We start from the raw sequence: 20,280 nt of genomic DNA, 5'->3' as shown, positions 1-20,280 counted from the left end.
CCTCTTTTAGTTTAAAGCCGTTACTCCTTGTCCTGTTGCTACACTTCCTGAGTCACTCCCTATTTTTTCTGTAGGCTCCTTTAGGTTCTGGAAGATATCTTTAAGATCTCTCTGAAGCCTTTTCTTCTCCAGGCTGAACAGCTCTTTGTAGGAGAGGTGTTCCAGCCCTTTGCTCATCCTCATTGCCCCTCTTCTAGACTCACTATGTCAGGTGCATGTACTTTGTATATTGAAGCTCCCAGAGCTGAACACAGTGCTCTACGTGGTATCTTAGAACAGCAGAGTAGAAAGGGATGATCATCTTGTATGACCTGCTAGCTGTGCTTGTTTATATTCAGTCCAGGCTGTAATTGTCTTTTGGAGTTGCAATTGCTGACATCTGCATTAAAACTGGTGAGAGTTCTAAAGTTAGTGTGAATCAGTTCTAAGGCAAAGCATCAAATTTCCTTCCAGTAATTCAAAGACAAACTGCTTTAAATAATTTTTATCAGACATAATTAATTTAACTTACTGGTGTGCCGCACCAGAATTCTTCTGTTAGCCTGCTTTGGAAATAATGAAGTCTCCACCCTGCAATTCCCACAACTTTACTCACAAGTAGTCTTGGTACAGTCTCTGGGGTCATCTAGATGAATAAAGATTGAATGGCCTGACCTAGATATTTCATGGAAGAGTAGCACTCCATACTCAGAGAAAATGTATTCGGAGCGGCCAACTGTCTGCAGGTGGATGTTTTTCTTTGTCAAATTGTTATATATTTTTTTCTCAACTGCTCATGCTTTTTTTACAGTAAGTCAGTGCACAATGTGTAAATACCACTTTCAAGATTAGAACTTTATGAGGGGAGCCTTAAAAAAAAAAAATACAGTTTTTAACCTGTGATTTGTGCATTTTTTGAGTAGTGTCTGGTGAATATTGCTATTTTCAATAAAAGAAAAAGCAGTCTTGTGAGCTTTCAAGGATATAGATTTTTATTGATCTGGCTGTCACTAATTATAGAAATGCGTGGGGTATTTATCATAGACCTTAGGGATTTTTAAAAAAAGCAATAACTTCTGTTCTTTGGAGAGTGGTATGTCTCTGTCTTAAGCATTTCTTCCATATAACCATTTCAGAGCTTTTCTGGTACAAACTCCTTAACTTTCCTTTTTCTTTTCCACTTATAATTATAATAGAGGAAGAATAGACGTGGCCTACCTGAAATTACCTTTATTTTTTCCCCAAAATATTTAGTCTTGTTCTAATTATTTAACACAGTACAGTGGAAGAATGGACACAAAGAGTACAAGGGGAGTAAAATAGAAATGCGAAGCAAAAGCTAAGACAGTCCAAAAAAGAGTTGTCAAGTGAGAGAAAGTATTAAATTCATGCCTTGAAGGCAAAGACTTTGCCTCCTGTTTTCTCAGTCAAAGACATGTTTTCTGATGGCTCAGTTCTTGGTTTTCTAATGGGATTAATTCCTTTGTATATTCTTGAAATTAAATGTTCAGTTTGGCTAGGGTAAAAAGCAAAATCTATCCATAATCATAAGAGATGAAGAATAACCCACTATTTGTTTTGTGTTTCTCCAAGCCCGAAGTTCTTAGAGATACTGGAAATACAAAACTGATTCTCTCAACTTGGCTTCGCACCTGGTCAAAGAACAACTAGGCATGCAACATTAGTGTCTTCTCTTATTTTCCAGGTCCGTGGGGGAGATGCATGGGAGATGAATGTGGCCCAGGTGGCATCCAGACTCGAGCAGTGTGGTGTGCCCATGTGGAGGGCTGGACAACACTGCCCACCAACTGCAAGCAGCCAGAGCGGCCAGACAACCAGCAGAGCTGCTTCCGTGTCTGTGACTGGCACAAGGAGCTGTATGACTGGCAGATTGGCACATGGGATCAGTGCCGGCCCGTCCTCTCCCGCAGCCATGAGAAGCCCCAGGAGTGCCTCAGAGGGGAGGATGGCATTCAGACAAGAGACATCACCTGCATCCAGAAGTCCAATGGGGTGCCTGCTGAGGATGTCATCTGTGAGTACTTTGAGCCCAAGCCCCGCCAGGAGCAGGCATGCCTTATCCCGTGCCGTCAGGACTGCATTGTGTCTGAGTTTGCCCCTTGGACGGTGTGCTCTAAGACCTGTGGCAGTGGGCTTCAGCATCGAACTCGGCACGTGGTGGCCCCACCACAATTTGGTGGGTCTGCTTGCCCAAATCTCACTGAATTTCAGGTCTGTCAGTCTAGCCCATGTGCTGCTGAAGAAAGCCTCTATAGCCTAAATGTGGGACCATGGAGCATGTGCTCAGTGCCCCATTCAAGACAAATACGGCAAGCAAGAAAACGAGGGAAGAGCAAGGACAAGGAAAAGGACAGAGAAAAGGCAGTTCGGGATCCCGAGGCTCGTGAATTAATTAAGAAGAAGAGAAATCGAAGCAGACAAAATAGACAGGACAACAAATACTGGGACATACAAATTGGGTATCAAACCAGGCAGGTTACATGCACTCACAGAAATGGGAAAACTGCTGCTCTGAGGTAATCAATGTTTCTTCATTTGCAAATTATTATTTGTTTCTATTAACTCTAAGATAAAGCACGCATAAGTGCATGCTGATATTAGTTCACAGAGCCCAAGACACTATTTACCACATGCATTATTTCCAGTATGAACATCCCTCATCAAGATTAAAACATTTCTGTGACAAGAAATGTTCAAGCTGTGCTGGGGATCATAGTAAGCATTGCATGAATGTGCAGTATTAAACTGTGCTAACTCCATATTCTCTGTCTGTCTACATGTTTTTCTCTCAAAAACTTGATAAAGTTTATCAAATGCCATCTCTGTTTCTATGGATTGAGGCAAGTTTTCACCTGCAGGTTTTAATGACTCGTTCATGTTTGGAACAGATGATGTTATTGCCTGCAAGGCACGAAAGTTTCAGAAGAACAGTTAGGGTATGACATATGATAACAGGAAGATGCTGCTTGAGAGTGCAGCGTTTTGTCCAATGCCTTCAGTTATGAAAAAGAGCATGTAGTATTTTTTTGTCCTTGCTTCTTAAGGTGAAATTTATGAGACGGTGAAACTTGTGTGTGTGTACCTTTTCCCACTTATTTTCATTTGCTTCTGCACCTTTTTCTTCTTTTATTTCTCAGTGGTAAACTTTTCATTATCGTCTGTTTTTGTGTTTTCATTTTATTTATTTATTGTTGTGCTTTTCAAAATATTAAGTCGTTGCAGATGTTTCCATAACTCTTTCCATAGGCTTCTGTGTGCTTTTCTGCAACTATATAATTTTCCACTTGCTTGTTTTATTTGATGTTCTCCTGCTAGCTCTTGTTTTTCCTGCATACCACCCAGAACATCTTTGTCAAACTGGACGTCTTCTTTCTGTCTCTTCTACCTTTTTCTGACTGTGATGTGATTCTTTCTACTTTCTTCCCTCCAGTACAATACATGATCAATCAGTTTTACTTCATTTGTGAAATGAGTAAGATCCCTTACTGAATCAGGTTGACATCCATTTCTGCTAGGTAGGCTTTTATTAGCTTTTTCTCAGGGTACTTTTCTTTAATATTCTGTCATAGAACTTGCAGTAGCTTCAACCTTTCCTATCAAAAGCCACATTATAGCTTTTCAAGTGTGATAAACATCATCTTTTTAAGTACATTTAATCACAAAACTTCAAATTAATATGGAATTTTCATTTCTCCATGGCTGAACATCAGCGTGCAGCTACAGACCACACCCCCAAGTACCTGTCAGTGTAAGTCCAGATGATTAATGCTACAGTACTGGAAAGTTTGAATTGTTTAGCTGGGAGGTAGTACAACTGCATGGGGATGTGAGGTGTATAATGGTATGTAAAATCTTGTCACAATAAAGACTGGGATGAGTTAATCTCCATATATCATGGATATAGAGAGAGAATAAAAATGATCTTAATCACAGTGATACTGAATGAAACTATACTTCCTTATACCAGGCACAGAGAAGCTCTGGAAAGGACTGCCTGAAGAATTTGTGGTGCTTCCATCTTTGAAGGTTTCTAAGAATAGGTCAGAAACACATATCAGGAATGGTTAGGGAAGTAATCTTTGAATAACACTGAGTTAGGGTTGAATTAGTGTCCGTAGAAGGAATCTCAAAGCCAGCATGCTCAGGCAGTGTCAGATTTTGTCTGCAGCACAGTCTCCATGGTGGTACAGAAAAAAGCTGCTTTTACCTCTTCCCTTCCCAGCCTAATATTATGCAGCCCAAGAATATCATTACACTTTAAATACAAAGAATAATTTATTAAACACACCTATTGCTGGTAGCTAGCAGCCAGACATTCTGTTTGAAAGTCTCCAAGATTTTTTACATTTAAACAAATAATTGAGAACTACAATATTTAGAGGAAGGAAAAAAAAAAAAAAAAAAGGAAGTTGGTGGGGGGAACATTCCTATGCTGATTCTGATAAATGGCACAAGAAAGATAAGATACAATAGGCAGTTTATGACATACATTTCTCATCATCTTTATACTTTCTCTTGAATTAATTCAGATCAGTAATGCTGTCTTAAATGCAGTCACCTCAGCATACCATATATGCACCATATATTCAGGCTGCAGCAGGGAAATGGATGAATTCTGTTGCCTGAGGCAGAGAAACAATAGATGGTACAATGTAGGAACAATTCTTCATTGGGGAGAAAATGATATAAATGATGCAATGGATATTTTCATGTCTAATGAATACAATTTTACGTTGTAAATGTAGAAAGGATTTATCATATGATAGCCTTCCTATCAAGTTCAGCATATAATCTTTTTTCTTCAAGTTGCATAGTAAAAACAAGAAAAAATGATTAAATGACTCCCATGAGAAATACTAGTACTGATACCTTTGCTTTTAAAGACCAAACTATGTGTCACATATATATATATCAGCTTATTTTATTCTGTGTTCTCTACTCTGTAGTCAAACGCTTGATTCTGTGGTTACCTTTCCAGAATCTCAAACAATAGAATTATTTTTCTGTGTAGGTTGTCAGTGCAGCCAGCAAAAATGATTTTATAATCTCCATCCATAGTAGGCATGTTACTAAATAATATGACAAGTAAGGTGACTGGATAACCTGCTGTGCTCATGTGAAATGCTCCTCAGCTTGAATAGTTCATTTTCAGTGAGTTCTGACTTTAGTAATCAGAAACAATCAGCCCCCTAGCAGCATGACTGGAAGAAAAAAAACCCTCAGGCGAGTAATATTTTTTGCAGAGGTAGCAAAATTGATACAGTATAAAAAGGGTTACAAAAAACATGTTTCAGAAGGATGCTCCAGAGAAAATGATTCTGTAAAGCTGTCAGCAAAACTTCAAAAAGGCAAATTCTCTAGACACATCAGCACACCAGTCATGGTAAAGAGAAGTGAAAAAAGAAAATCAAAGTGTAATTTATACACTTTATTGCCAAGTGAACAATACATAGTCTCCCGTGAAGGATGAAATATTGGATTTTGTATTGCTTGTTCTGCAATGAGGTGCGTGTTACACAGCCTACAGTTTGAAATTCTGATGCATTGAAAGTACTTTAAAAATAGAATTAGTGGAGAAGAGAGAATTCAATAATTAAAGCTGTCTTCAAAATGGCTGCCCTGGATATATAACAGAACTAAAAGAGTGTTGCTCTTAGTGTAGAGAACTGATCCTCTGAAATGTTTCCTCTTTTTTCTGATGAAAGTGGAATCTGTTAGAGATCCCACAGAGAGCCATTAGACTAAAAACTGGCAATGCAGAGAACACAGTGTCTATGTAAAAATTGGAATGCAACTCTGCACTATTACAAGTTGTGATGTTTGTGTCTCATGTTAAGCCTGTTGTTTTCTATTAAAATTTAAACTCGGTTTTTGTTTGCTGCTCCATCAATTTAATCTCCATTTAATCTCAAACATTCCCTCATAAATATCTTCCTGAGCAGACTTGAAGAGAAAATATTAGCAAAAATGTTTTGGATGTTTTTATTCAAGCCTAGGAAAAAATACTTTGCTTTTATAGTGTTTTGGTCATTCACATGACCATTTCACTGTGAGGGTTTGCTAAGTAAGATCCTTCTGGACTGGGGAAAGCGTATGAAATTTGGAATGATGGGAGCAGGTTATGGATGCAAGCATTTGTAACTGTAGAAACATGGAAAAGAGCTAGTGTTCCTTCTTCACCTATATGTTTATGTACTTCAGCAAAACATTTGGAAATTCTCTGACCAAATGCATCAGGTTCCCCTCTAGTGGTTGGCCAATGCTCATGGTGACAGGCTGTGGCTGCCAGGCCAAAAGGCTGCAAGTGGAACTGTATGTAAAACAGTTCTGTTAAAGCTATGAGTAGCTTTAAAAAAACCACAGCCATTCTGCACATTTATTTTTCAGTTGTTTGAATGTAGCTTACTATCTTGCTTAAGCTGGAAACAAGAAGTTCCTGTCTGCATGGGAGAAGAAATGGAGAACTAGGAAACAGACCCTTGCAGGTCTTTGGCTGAGTGGTTACTGATCCCTTACAGCATCCCTGTAGCAGAGGCATATTTGAGAACAGTATTGATGGCTTGTAGTTACAATGCAAGAAGCAACAGTAAAATTTTGGTTATTTTTAGGGCTTTTATTTCTTTGGTGGGAAATCATATGCAGTGACAATATTGGGTAATGGTGGTGGAAAATAGAAGCATTCAAAAATTAAAAAATTCTGAAGTCTTCCTGGGCAGCTTGGTTTAGCAGCATTATACATTTAATAGTACAATCATATTTCCCTCTGTCCTCCTTGGAGAGTAATTATTTACTATTTCTTATCCTCCTCACTGATTCTATGCATTTGTACAACACCTAATGAAATATATCTGTACCTCATAATGAATTAATCTCTCTTGGAATGATATCATTGCTATACTTTACTTAGTATACGTTATATACTTCAATTCTGGGTTCGGGAGAGACTGAGTTTTTGTTTCTTCCAATATTATATCTGAGAGAAGAGAGATGATAACAGAGTAACAGTTACTGAAGTGTCCTGCTAATTTCAGGCAGACAGTTTGAGGTATATCATGCCAGATTTACTTCATGTAAACCTGTATTTAGATAAAGCACATCCACTGTACTTGATACTGACCATAAGTCTTAAGCTGGATACCCAGAGAGTTAGAAAATGACTGTCTGATTTAGGCTGATGAACAAGTGATACTCAGAAATCAAAAATGGCTAAAAGAAAGACAGTCTGATCCCCTAGGGTGACGTTTTAATTTCATTGGTCTTTTCGTCTTTCCCAGTCTGAACCCAGTGCTCTTCTCACGGATCATGCAACAAATGTCTCCTTCCACATTATGAGCTCTCATTGTCCTTTATCTTTTGTGTGAAGACTGTGAGTTACAAAAAATACGGCGTAAACCTGTCACTGTCTTTATGCCATTAATCTGGAGAAGGAGAAAAGTCATCCTGAGTTATATGTTGTGAGACAGAAAACAGAACTTCAGACATACAATGCTTTGTTTATTGTTCCCTGTCATATAATCCTTGCTTAAAAACAACCTTTAAAGGATTCTTTCCCCTGAGACAGAAGGCAGAAAGGGCAGCATGTAAAAGTGGCAGTGGTGATAGTGAAGTAGATTCAGGGAGGCACACTTCAGGAGTCCAAAGGGATGAGTAGCAATGCAGAGAGGGCTAGTGGTAGAGGTGAAAGTGCATAAGCAAACTTCAGTTTGGTCATTGAGGATCTGGTGAAAGCATGAATGCTTGCATGTCTGAGGGAGATTTCTTGTGTTACTGGAAAGGTAACTCTGTACCGTTCTTGTAGAGAAAGTCTCCAGGCTCATCAAATTGTGAGAAGCTGTAAGAGGTTCAATAGCAGAACACCTGTAAATATCTCATGTTTGGATAATGAGCTGTACACAGTTATCTTAATAAATTAACTTGGAATTAGTCAGAGCACATGCTGTTAACAAATGCAGAAGAGAGAAGAAGACAATTATTGTGGAAGAAAAACCTCCTGATAACTAAAAACTGAAGAGTAGTTGTCAGATGCATTGAGATATAGAATTGTAAAATATTACTAAAGAAACAGGATGCAAACATAATTGCTTCCCTACCACTTTCCATTGTGTTTTTAGAATTTCCATGAATATGAAAGTCAGAAACTTCCCATAGATTTTTAATGTGATTTTGTTTGAGGCAGTAGATGCTGTGGATATGCATAATATTATTCAATGGGTTTTTCTTTTTATTCTAAGTACCTGCTCCATCATCTTACCGAGGGTGTTGTTTTGACAGTGGCTTGTCAGTGTTGCTCTACATCTGACACACCACGCCAAAATCTAGATTTAAGATGGAAAAGTACACACTGTGCTGAGTAATTGAAACACCAGCAACGAACCATTTATTTATCCACGCTGTATTATAACTCTTTTCATATAATGAACAATTGTTGTTTAGAAGTATAGCATTCATACATTTTTTACAGGAATCATCAAGCTTGGATGCTTTTTGAAATATATTTTTATTCAGATACAAATAATTAGTCTTACCTAGCAAAATAGAATAGTTCATAATATAATGAAAGACAGAATAGATACTTTGATAATCTCTCCTGGCCATAAATTCTACAAATGAACAAATTAATTCTATGTATGTTTTCTAAGTAGAATTTCTACTCTTAATTTAGTTGGAGATCAAAGATCTCAGGGCCTAATTCCATTTATTACTGACCATCTTAACAATATTCTTTTATACTGCATTTTATGCCTCTTTTATGCCTCATCACAAGAGAATAGGTATATTAATTGACTTTAGCATTCCAAATGCACTCACAAGAGTCTACACCAACAGAGGTGACCCACTGTTGCTGTCACCACTGTTGAAAAGCACCATCCACCACTTCACTGTGTTCACATCCACTGTTTGTATCCAAAAACGTTCAGCAAGCGTCAAATAATGTCAGTGAGTGCAATTTTTTCCTCATGAAGTAATTCAGTGAAACATTTTTGCTTCATGTGCACTTTCATGTCAGACACCATTTTGTCAGATTGCCCCTCTGCTTCCATCTGTCACATGGCAACAAAAGGTAATTTTGTTGGGTATTGGTGAGGAGATTCAGCTTCTACTGCCATACCATCACCGTATGTCTCTGACATTTAAGCCAACATAGTAAAATAGGAGGCATTACTTTCAGAGTATTCCTCGTGCATACTCATACAATACAAAACAAGCAATATTAAAAAAAAAAAAAACATTTTACTCATAGGGTGTGTGGGAACTGCTGAATCACAGCCTGAACCTCTGATTATCACCTAAGGCGAGCAATGAGTCAGCCCTGGGAGCACAGGTGAAGGCAATTCACCTGTGCTGCTGGAAGGGGTGGAGCCTGGCTCCATCTATCCGAGACCTCATTTAACAGCTGACTACCTGGAGATTTCCGCTCTGGAGTTTTACAGTGAGCTCAGGATGTGGGTATGCATTTTATCTATACTCTTTTGATATAATAACTTGCTTAGCTAAGCTCTCTCGTATATTTCATAATTATAATATATATATTATATATATATATATATATATATATTATATATATATATTATATATATATTGATCATATATATATTGATTATACGTAGGGTCATAACATCTTTTGAGTTGGAATGGACATGTAAAGGTCATGTTGTCCAATGCACCTGCCATGAACAGGGTACCTACAGCTGAATCTGGTTGCTCAGAGCTCCATTGAGCCTGACCTTGAACTGTCATCCACCACCTCTCTGGGCAACCTGTTCCAGTGCCTCATCACCCTTATAGTAAAAAGACATCTTCCTTATGTCCAATCTAAGTCTTCCCTCTTTTAGTTTGAAGCCATTTCACCTTGTCCTGTTACAACAGATCCTGCTAAAGAGTATGTTGCCATTCTTTCTTATAGCCCCCATTTAGATACTGAAATTCTGCTATCAGGTCTCCCTGAAGCCTTCTCTTCTCCAGGCTGAACAGCTCCAGCTCTCTCAGCCTGTCCTCACAGGGGAGGTGTTTCATTCTTTGGATCATTTCTGTGGCTCTCCTCTGGATGCACTCCAGCAGGTCTGTGTCTCTTCTGTACTGAGGACTCCACATCTGTATGCAGCGCTCCAGGTGAGACCTCACCAGTGTAGAGCAGAGGGGCAGGAGCATCTCCCTTGTTTGGCTGGCCACTTTTCTTTTGATGCAGCCCAGGATACGGTTGGCTTTCTGGGCTGCGAGAGCACACTGCTGGCTCATGTTCAGCTGTCATCCACCAGCACTCCCAAGTTCCTTTCAGCAGGGCTGTGCTTTATCTTCACATCCCCCAGTCTGTATTGGTATGTGGGGCTTGCCTTGGACCAAGGTGCAAGACCTCTCACTTGGCTTTGTTGAACCTCATGAAATTCACCTGGGCAAACTGCTCAATATTTCTTTATGTTGTTATCAGTCTTTGAACAATCTCGCAGTAACACCATGAAATTTATTGTTTTATTTTTTGACTGCTAAGCATTTGGGACATGCAGCACTCTTGTTTTCTTCATAAGCTTTATAATGTTGAGATTCCACATGTGTGAAGGGCATCCTTCTAGATGGTGCTGATTGTAAAAAAAAAAAATAAAAAATCCCGTCTAGCTCCTAATATTGACCTTTATATCCAGACATTCAAACTGGAATTGAACACTGACATGGACAGAATATAGGGAGCATATCTAAAATATCTGAAGTAACTAATATTAATAATACACTTTATATTATTTTAACTTAAATGTTGAATAATATAATAAATAATAAAAAGATATGAATAAATAATAAAATTTTAGCTTTTTTCTTTCCATGAGTCTAATTGTTAGGGACAAAGTAAATGCTAATTCATGCTTTGTTACGAAAATTCTTCCTGGTAGATTTGACTTTGCCTTCCTCCCTTGCCCCTCCCCCTCAACCAAAAAACAATTTCATAAGTGCTTTCACTATGCTATTTCCAAATAACCTCTTGTTATTTAAAGATTATTTGTAATGTGAGTTGTGCATACATGTCACTGTATTACTGGACTGTGAAAGATACTACCTCTGTCTAACCAATTCCTCTTGCTTGTCTGTTCAGAATCTTGTGATATCTGCAACATCACCACAGAAACTTTTGCCACTTGTTTGGGTGTAGTAGAATTTCTTCTTTTGCCTGTATTAACCAATATATTTTCCTTCTACAAAGTAATTGTATTTTCTGTTTATTTTCTTCCATAGTGTCAGAAGTTGAAGTGGTTTTGTTTTCTTCAAAACTATTTTGGCTGTACATATTTGTTGGCAGGATTAATGAAACTGTGAAAGAAACATGGGAATAATGTTGTGAGAAACACTTATCTGGACAATATTTGGGCTGTAAACAAATAAGAGAGGCCTTATTGTTTGATTCTAACAGACCATTATATTGTGAGGTACTAACATTTTCTCAGAACAATGTACAGTACAACCAATAACAAACAGTGCAGCTGTGGGAAAAATTAATCAGAACTATGTTATGACGGATATTCATTACGTTTCCCACCAGGAAAAAATGCAGGTGCATTTTCAGTAACCTTTGAAGAAACAAGTGTGTTCCAACCTTAAACTGAAACTCTCAGGGATGACTAGACTTTACGTTTCACAGTAACTCTTGGGAATGATCTGAATTGTGGACTTAAATCAGTTTTCTACTATCCCTGCTGTCTAGCACCTGCTCATTAAACAGAATTATTCTTTTCATTTAATTTTATTTATGAGAAAATAAGCTGGGTTTTCTCTGTAGCAGAGTTTATAACAATCTATTTCAAAATCCAACTGTACCTTGAATGGAAGAATGGTAGTTTGTATTTGTGTTATGTTGGTGATTAATGTATTCAGCAGGCTGTGTGCACTCTTTGAGAAGAACACTGTGTAAAAAATAATAATAATACAATAGCTTCTTGTGATGCACTGGGACACTGTGTTTGTTTCTTGTTTCCATATATTGACTCCAAAATCTTTATTACTTACACAAGGCATCTCTTAGGGTTCCATGGTGGTCAATAAAGAAGGAGAAGCTACTTCAGCACTATCATAAATTTAATTCCAAATTACACAACTGTCTAAATTCAGCATGATTGTTCCTGGATTTTCTAGTGCAATCTGACCAATGGAGTGATCATTCAAGGTTGCTGTATGAAATTTTACCTGATTATGTACATTATCAACTAAAAGATAAAAGACAGCAAATATTAAGAGAAAAGCAAAACATTCTTGTATTCAAACCCCATCTTTATATTCTTCATTATTTTAAGGATTCTTTGATGCTGGACCTATATTTATTTATGGTTTTAGAATGTCTTGCAGTAGTCCTGTGTGACCAGCCTAGAGTTTCTTTGTTTTTTAAGTATTGTTATTTTGGAGGAGAATAACAAATTGATCTTCTTTCTTTGTCAGAGACTTCCTCTAGATTTAATTTGCCCTTCAGTCAAAGATACAGTCTCATTAAGCCTGCTTGTGTGTGTGTACTGTGGTTTTCAAGTACGTATAGTGTTGGTGGTCTTCTAAGCCATTTGTCATAACTTCAAGTCTTTCTGCAGACAGATTTGTTTGGTTTAACGATCTTGTATGACAGTGGTTTTCATGTTGTGGCTGATGGAAAAGATTGAACACCATTTGGCTAATGACACAGCGTCTGATGCGATCAGCCAGGATTTAGGAAAGACTGTTAGTTTTCCTGATTATACCACTGGTTAGGAGAAATGCCTGATTGCATGAAGGACATGCATGACTGGGATTGGATCACATTATTCTTTTCTAAGGGGGTCCAGCATGTTTTCTCGAGTGTGCTAAAAGAATCTTCACTTTTCTTCCTTATTATATAGATGAAGACGTGTTATAACCTGCTAAAGGGTTCTAGATTTTTTTAACCATGTTGGTTGTGCTTTGATCTGAAGCATTCAGAAGTTCCCTTTTTCTGCTCAATTGCTGAACTATCTTATCTCCCACTCAGTGTGGGTTTCTCCCTGTCAGATAGCCCCATGTCAGATAGTCTTTAGTTGTCATTTTCATTTCTCTTGAGTTTTTAATTCATTCATGCAGTCTTGGGTGTTCAATTATTTTGTGTTGGTAGGGTTTCACTTTGGAATACAAGGAGAGTTTGTATTTTTTTATAAACGTGGAGTAACCTTCAAAACGAATCGAGTTCCTTTGCATTCTGGGGTAGAACTGCTCAGCAAACAGAGGGAAGAGCTGGATCCACATCAATTCCTTAGACATATTTAAGGGGGTATGATATCTAATCGCTGTGTTGCTTTGGTGTAGTTTCTGATAACATAAATGCCTATTTTGGATGACTTCAGCGGTGTGCTGAGCTATTCTGACAATGTCTAGATGTAGATGTGTCTGTTTTCCACGTGAGGAATGAGGGTAGGTCAGCCATTCCAGGACTGGAGCAGCCTGAGTAAACATATGAGTGCTCCTACAGAGAACTCTAGAGCCAGAAGGGCAAAGAGTCTGTGGATTAAGTCTACTACCACATCAAATACTGATTCATGGTTGAAAGATCACAGTTTTTAATTTAAGTGTAAAATTCTACTTTCGTCCTTTTTCATTACAGCTCTAACCCCTGGCTTTTGTTTCTTGTGAATGAGAAAAGTTTATGTTGGCATCAATTTCCCTGCTGAAACACAGCCATGTTATTCATTTCAGGAGTATAGAAGTCTCTGTATGTAATTAAGTGGGAAATCAAATAGAGAAAAAAAAAAAAAAGTATTACAGGAAAACGTATACGGTGGTGGAAAGTAAGGAGTAATAGCTCTGAAAATGTCATTAAAGAAACCCAACACTGAATGTTTATAAAGGTGAAGGAATGATGAACACATAGTAGAGTAGTGCAGACAAAGGAAAAAATGTTGAAGAGATTATTTGGCTTATACTGACCTTGTCAATTGGGCTGTATTAATATTTTAGGTAAAAACAGTAAATAGCAGTTCTTGTTAAATTTCAGTAGTGGGTAAGTTAATCAAATTTATTGTTGTAACAATGTTCTCTCTGCTGTACAACTTTAAATTATGAATGCTGCATTGAAGCTCTATAGCATTTGAATATGAAGAACAGTTGTGCTGGGAAAAACACCAAACTGATCTTCAGAATGATGTCCCCTTAAAACACTGGATGTGTGGACTCGTGTTTCCACTAACTTTTGGATTTTTCACATTTCTTCTAATTTACAGATACTTTGGGGCATCCTCAGAATGAGTCTTGGAGAGCCCTCAAATCCAGGCCAGTTACATATCACATACATATCACAACTCTGATATGTAATATCAGAGTTGTCCACTTAGAACAAAAGAACCTGTAATTTTAAGGCATAACTGTGTTAAAACAAGGTGACACTAAGTGGAAGAAAGCTTTTGGAAATAAGAAAGAGACATGCGAAGACCAAGCAAATCAGTGCTAGAGAAAGAATGCATAGACTATGGTTTTGCAAGGCCTAATGCCAGGAAATGAAATTAACAGTGTTAATTACAGCCTATCTGTGGTTATTGGTGAGTAAAAGTGATGTGTAGCTCATGGCTTTCAAGATGAAATAGATGCCAGGACCTTATCCAGGTTCAGATAGTAACTGCACTCATTCACAGAAGAAAAAGATTATTCAGTGAAAAGATGTAACTTGTGCTTGGAAAGACTTTATGCTAGTTTGCTGGAAAATAGGAGTATGCTGGAAAAGCATGAACAAACACTTGGCCTCTTTCCATTTGTGCCCTCTATTGGGTACCACAAAGACAGGTAGGAATCATAGACCCATCTTATTTGTCTTTTCTTGTTAACTCTTCAGTTATCAGTCCATCAATGTATGGAGAAAAAACCCACAAAAGTGGAAAATCTCTCACGTGTATAAGAAAGTTATAAGCTCATGGAATAAAATCGGTTAGGTAACTTACAGAAAACTTCTTGTTCTGTATCAGTGTAGAGATCGGTAAGGAGTCCCATGATAAGGCATTTAGCTTCATCTATTGATAATAATAATAATAAAACAAAGTATTATTCTATGATTCTATGAAAATAATAATAAAATTCTAGTTGGATTTATAGACAAGATAATTACAATCATTATTCCATTTTCTATATGACTTAAACGTTGGGACTAAGAGTATAGACACCTGAGCAGATCATTGGCATATAAAGCCAAACTGTTCTAATTTTTTTTAAATTTATAAAAGTATGATTCGCTCTCTAACAGAAATTTGGGGTACTTTAGAAAGAATCAATTTACTGCTTGAGTCATGCAGTTTTATCACTCATGTAAAATCTCAGTGAAAAGGCTACTTTCAGCTACCAGCTTGCTCATTAGTACACAGGCACTATGGTGCATTTGCTCCAGGCCTATGCCTCTAGCTTCATTCTCTCTGTCTGTAGCCTCAATTATCCCTTAAATTACTTTGAAATCCCCATGGGGAATCTTCTTATCTGAAATGATGTTTAGTTTTTATTTATTGCTGCAAAGAGTAAAATAGAGGCTACAGAACGTGACTAAACACAAATTCCTAACCACACATCTCTAAAAGAGGTTCAGCAGCAATTATGGCCTATCTTTTGCCAACATCATGTTTTCTTTACTTCATTTATCTAATACAAGTCTTTGAGGTCGGGAATAGTTTCAGCATTTATAATAGCCTTTAGACTTATTCAATCCCTGTGACATTTACTTGGTTTGCCTTTTCTTTCGACACTGTCATCTACCTAGCACAACCTTACTTCACATGGTATAGTACCCTGGACTCTGCCGAAAGATGCTTAGGACACTGTGTTTGGCATGCATGCTTTTTGTTTGTTATTGTTATTCTTTTGGAAACAGGAAAAAAAAAAAAAGATAATACAACATACACAGATCTGCACTAAAAGTAATGCCTCCTATTTTATTATGTTAGCCCACAATATTGGAGGTAGATGTTGGTGTTATGGCAGTAGGGGTTGAACCTTCCCACCAATATTCCATATTTTGTTGCCATGTAACAGGAATCAGCAGAAGGGAAATCTGACAGATTTTGCATGTGAAGCAATGGTATGCCACTGAATTACTCCACGAGGAAAAAATTGTCCCCACTGACATAGTTCAACACTTGCTGAGTGTTTATGGAGACCAAACAGTGAGGTGGTGGGTGATGTGCTTCAGCAGTGGTGACAGTGACAGAGGGTCATCTCCACTGGTGCGTAATTTTATGAGTATGGCATACAGGCTTTTGTTCATTGCTGGCAAAAATGCATAGTTATTAGTGGTAATTGTGTCAAAAATAGTGTTTTGTAGTTGAGAATTTACTCTATGAAATACTAGAATTGTGCTCTTTTCTCCATGGAAATAAATAGGAGGCATTACTTTTGGAATAGCATATATGTATATTATGCATACAAAACAAGCGATGCACAAGCAATTCCTCACCACTCATCAATGAATGTCTGACCAGTGTCCAAGCAGTGGCTGCTCCCTTGGCCTACTCCCCTCCATTTTTCTAGGTTTCTTTTGCATGATACCACGTGGTATGGAATATCCCTTTGGCCAGTTTAGGTTACCTGTCCTGATTTTGGATTGTTGCACACTGAGTCTAATTCTAGTTCTGTTAGAATTCATTCTTCTTTAATCTGGGTGATTCTTACTCTAATACCATTATTAAGGCACATAAGAATCATAGTAGTGACGATATGCAGTATTATACAACTGCTCGCTTCATACAATTCAAATTATTGGCTGTTGTCACCCAACATCAAATCCCCATTAGTTACATACCTAACTTTACCATCCTTCCGTGTTACCCACCACAAGCACCCAGGTCCTTGAACAAAAATGATCCTACAAATAGGCTTGATTTTTGCCTGAAGCAGGAGTAACCCAGACTGTTTTCCCAGCATATTTTTTCATGTTCACAACAGGTACTTAATTTCCTCCTACAGAGCATAAGAGGTATGATTGGGCAGGACTAGCTCACTCAGCTAAGATACACATTTGCTAAGTGTATCCTAGTATTTGAATGTCCCAGCTCTGACTGCTCTCAGTGTGGTCTTTAGCAGTCCATTGTATTGTTCAGTTTTCCCAGAGGCTGATTGGTACATGATAGAGGATGTTATATCCACACTCAGTGCCATGCTCTTTGTCCCAAGCGGTAATTTTAGAAATGATTATTAGTCTCATCAAATGTCTCTACATCTTGTATTATGAAGTTTTGTTAATATCAGTGCACCGTGATCCTGGCTATTTGTATAGCAAATTTTTGCATAGCAACAGAGTTGTTGCTAGCATTAATTATTCTGTGTGATGGTGTGTGTGTGTTTGTTTTAATGAAAACAGTGAAAGTGCCACTTGTTCTGTTGATTATTGGAGTGATCATTTCATTGTGCCATCTGCAGATAAAACTTCTTCCTGTCTAGCTACTTTAGAAGCCAGAATTTTATTACAAAACAGACATAATATGTATACCTACATTGCAATTATAATGAAGAAGTTAAAGTTATGATTGGTTTAATTGTGTTTTAGCTTCAGTATTGCTCATTTTCCTATAGTGAGTAAAGACAGAAAGTTAGAAATGTGTTAGTTAGAATGTGACATTTGAAAATGCAGAGGCTTTTAGAAGGAGAAAATTTTGCTGACAACCTATGTAATATGTGATTAAAGCAACTGGAGAATGGAAATGAAATGACAGACTTACGTGAACAGGAAATTAAGGATATGGTTTTACTTTAACAGAGAAGGCCCTATTTTAAGGGAGAGGTTTTGACCATGTGGTGTTACTGTGGCAATACACCAGCTGATAACAAAGCAAACAGTTAGTGTTCAAGTATTCAATATACAGGGCTTGATTCTGTTATTGGTCTTTCATAGTTTTATTGTTCCAAGAAAAATAATTGTATATACAAAAACAGAAAATAAGTTGTGAAAAAAAGTTTATTTTCTCTTTTGCGTTTCATACATATGTAGAAGATCTGTATTTTAATAAAAAATTAAAATATGACAATGCTAATCATTATTGTATCACCAGAATGATATAAATATGTCTACATTTAATTGGTTTAACAAAAAACACTTTTACTTGACTTTTTGAGGTCATATATCTTTGGATTGAAATCTAACAGCTTTATAAATATTGACTGACTTTGTTTGTTGTAACAGACAGCATTTTTCTGTAGGAGTTCACATCTCTCTTCACGTATATATGCTGAATATTGTAATGTTCTTTTATTCCAGCTTTTGCAAGCAAGACAAGTTGCCAATTACATTCCAGTCCTGTGTGATCACTAAGGAGTGCCAGGTGTCAGAGTGGTCAGAATGGACCCCCTGCTCTAAAACCTGCTTTGACATGACAACCCCTAAAGGGAATCGTACAAGATCACGGACCATTAAGCAGCTCCCTATTGGCAGTGAAAGTGAATGCCCGCAATTAGAAGAAACAGAGCAGTGCATTACCCAAGGAGATGGTGTAGCACCATGCATTACGTAAGTTGGTTCATTTCAGTTCAGTTCTCCCTGTAATAAAATGAAAAATTTCAATTAAGCATACGTGGCCAGTAACATCAACCAAATCATTACTAAAGTAATACTGAAATAATAGGTTTGATTTTATATCCTTTGCAAATTCAGTTCTTTCCTTAAAAGCCTGAAGTCTGTAAGTAGCAGCTATTATAGTGAAATCACTCCTTTCTCTAAATACAGGAACAAAAACCCCAAATACTTATTTTTTCCATTAGTGTTCACTTTTAAAAGACAATATGTTTGTGTTCACACGGGCAGAGTTAAGATCATAATAAAGCAATTGTATTAATTTGTCAGTAATTTTCCTACATAGCAGTTTTGCCAGTATTTTCTGAAGTATTCTGTTGCAAGAAGTGCTGAACATAAGAAAAAGCTGAGAAATATCTCTTTAGCTGCCAGACTTTTTAATGAGACTCTTTAGAGCCCAATAAAAGAAAAGCTGGGCCCCAAGTGGAAAGTGGGAGAGCCTAACATTAACAGTAAATAAATAACCTTGTTCAGTGTTTAGGAGAAATGACAGCAAGCACCTTACATTCAAGAGATTGCTGTAATACTTATCAAGACTACTATTAATGTTCCAACTATGCTCTTCCTTTACAAGACTAGCAGGAGGGGCTGGAGAAATGTCATTTGATGTTAAGCCATTTTGCATCTCCATCTTTGACTGTGGTGCGTATTTTTCATTTAAGAGTCGAAATGTCATATTTGCACTTTTCCAAGCCACACTAGGAAGCAGTTTGCTTGATTTAGCCTTAAAGTGATTGTTGGATAGAGAATTCTGTGGCATTTCTTGTGGTTCGTAATCCTGACTGGGATTTTAGCTCCAAGTCACAGAACTTCTTTCCTGTGCATTCACTGATTAGAATGCTCACAGCTTCTCATCATTCATCAGTACCCAGCAAGGATGCTTCAGCACTGCAGAGAAACTGTCGTCTTGACAGTGAGAAAGGAACTTACTGAAATGGTACCTGAGATAATAAAAACATATTGTTATTCTTTTACCTTGATATTCAAGAGAAACTTCTGTGTCTCTTATCAAAGATAGACTCGAGGCTTCTGCTTTTGTTTTTTTGTGGGTTGTGTTTTTATTTCTACCTCTTGTTTTCTGGTTCTTATGTTTCTCAGCGTGCACATTTATTTGATATTTTGGTTTGTTTTGTATAGACTGTCTAGTTCTAAATGATTACCAAGAGTCATTGTCAGTACAGTTAGCTTAGCTGAACATACTCACATATTTTTCTGCATATGAAGTTTTTCTTCCCTCCAAGAAAATATTTGTATGTGCAGTATGTTTCAGAAATTGGACAGGACAGATCTCTCAAAGCAGTAATGATTTCAGAAATCAAATAACAGAGGAAATGCTTCCACCCATGTAAAATATCAAACTTAATGCACCTCTTTGTATGAGAAACTGAGTCTCAGGCCTTTTAGGAAACAGACAAAGATATAAAGGTGTTTTGGCCTGTGTAACAGTGATGTGTAAAAGAGCATCATGATTTTTGAAAACCTAATTCATTCAATTTCATCCAGGTATGGCTGGCGGACCACAGAGTGGACAGAATGCCGCGTTGATCCTCTACTCAATCAACAGGATAAAAGGCGAGGAAATCAAACAGCACTGTGTGGAGGTGGCATTCAAACCCGGGAAATGTACTGTGTGCAAGCTAATGAAAATCTCCTCTCCTATTTAAATACCCTCAAGGAAAAAGAAGGTAAATTTAATTTACTTGCAATTCAATTAGTATGAAATCAGAATACTTCAGCATTCCTTTACTCCTGGACAGCCACTGTCTTCTACC

The 20,280-nt window shown here is 37.4% G+C and overlaps 1 protein-coding gene across 1 annotated transcript in view; it reads left to right on the top strand.

The window, feature by feature from the left end:
• Nucleotides 1-20,280, top strand: part of THSD7A (thrombospondin type 1 domain containing 7A) — a 256,577-nt gene that overhangs the window by 134,889 nt on the left and 101,408 nt on the right. Inside the window, exons 5-7 of the mRNA XM_048952274.1 lie at nucleotides 1,685-2,516; nucleotides 18,197-18,445; nucleotides 20,012-20,193. Of these exons, the coding sequence (XP_048808231.1) occupies nucleotides 1,685-2,516; nucleotides 18,197-18,445; nucleotides 20,012-20,193 (1,263 nt within the window). The remainder of the gene's footprint in view (nucleotides 1-1,684; nucleotides 2,517-18,196; nucleotides 18,446-20,011; nucleotides 20,194-20,280) is intronic.

This window comes from Lagopus muta, chromosome 7 (assembly GCF_023343835.1).
Source record: "Lagopus muta isolate bLagMut1 chromosome 7, bLagMut1 primary, whole genome shotgun sequence".
Lineage (NCBI taxonomy): Eukaryota > Metazoa > Chordata > Aves > Galliformes > Phasianidae > Lagopus > Lagopus muta.
Note: the sequence above shows the minus strand (reverse complement) of the source record. Positions and strands in the feature narration are given on the sequence as shown.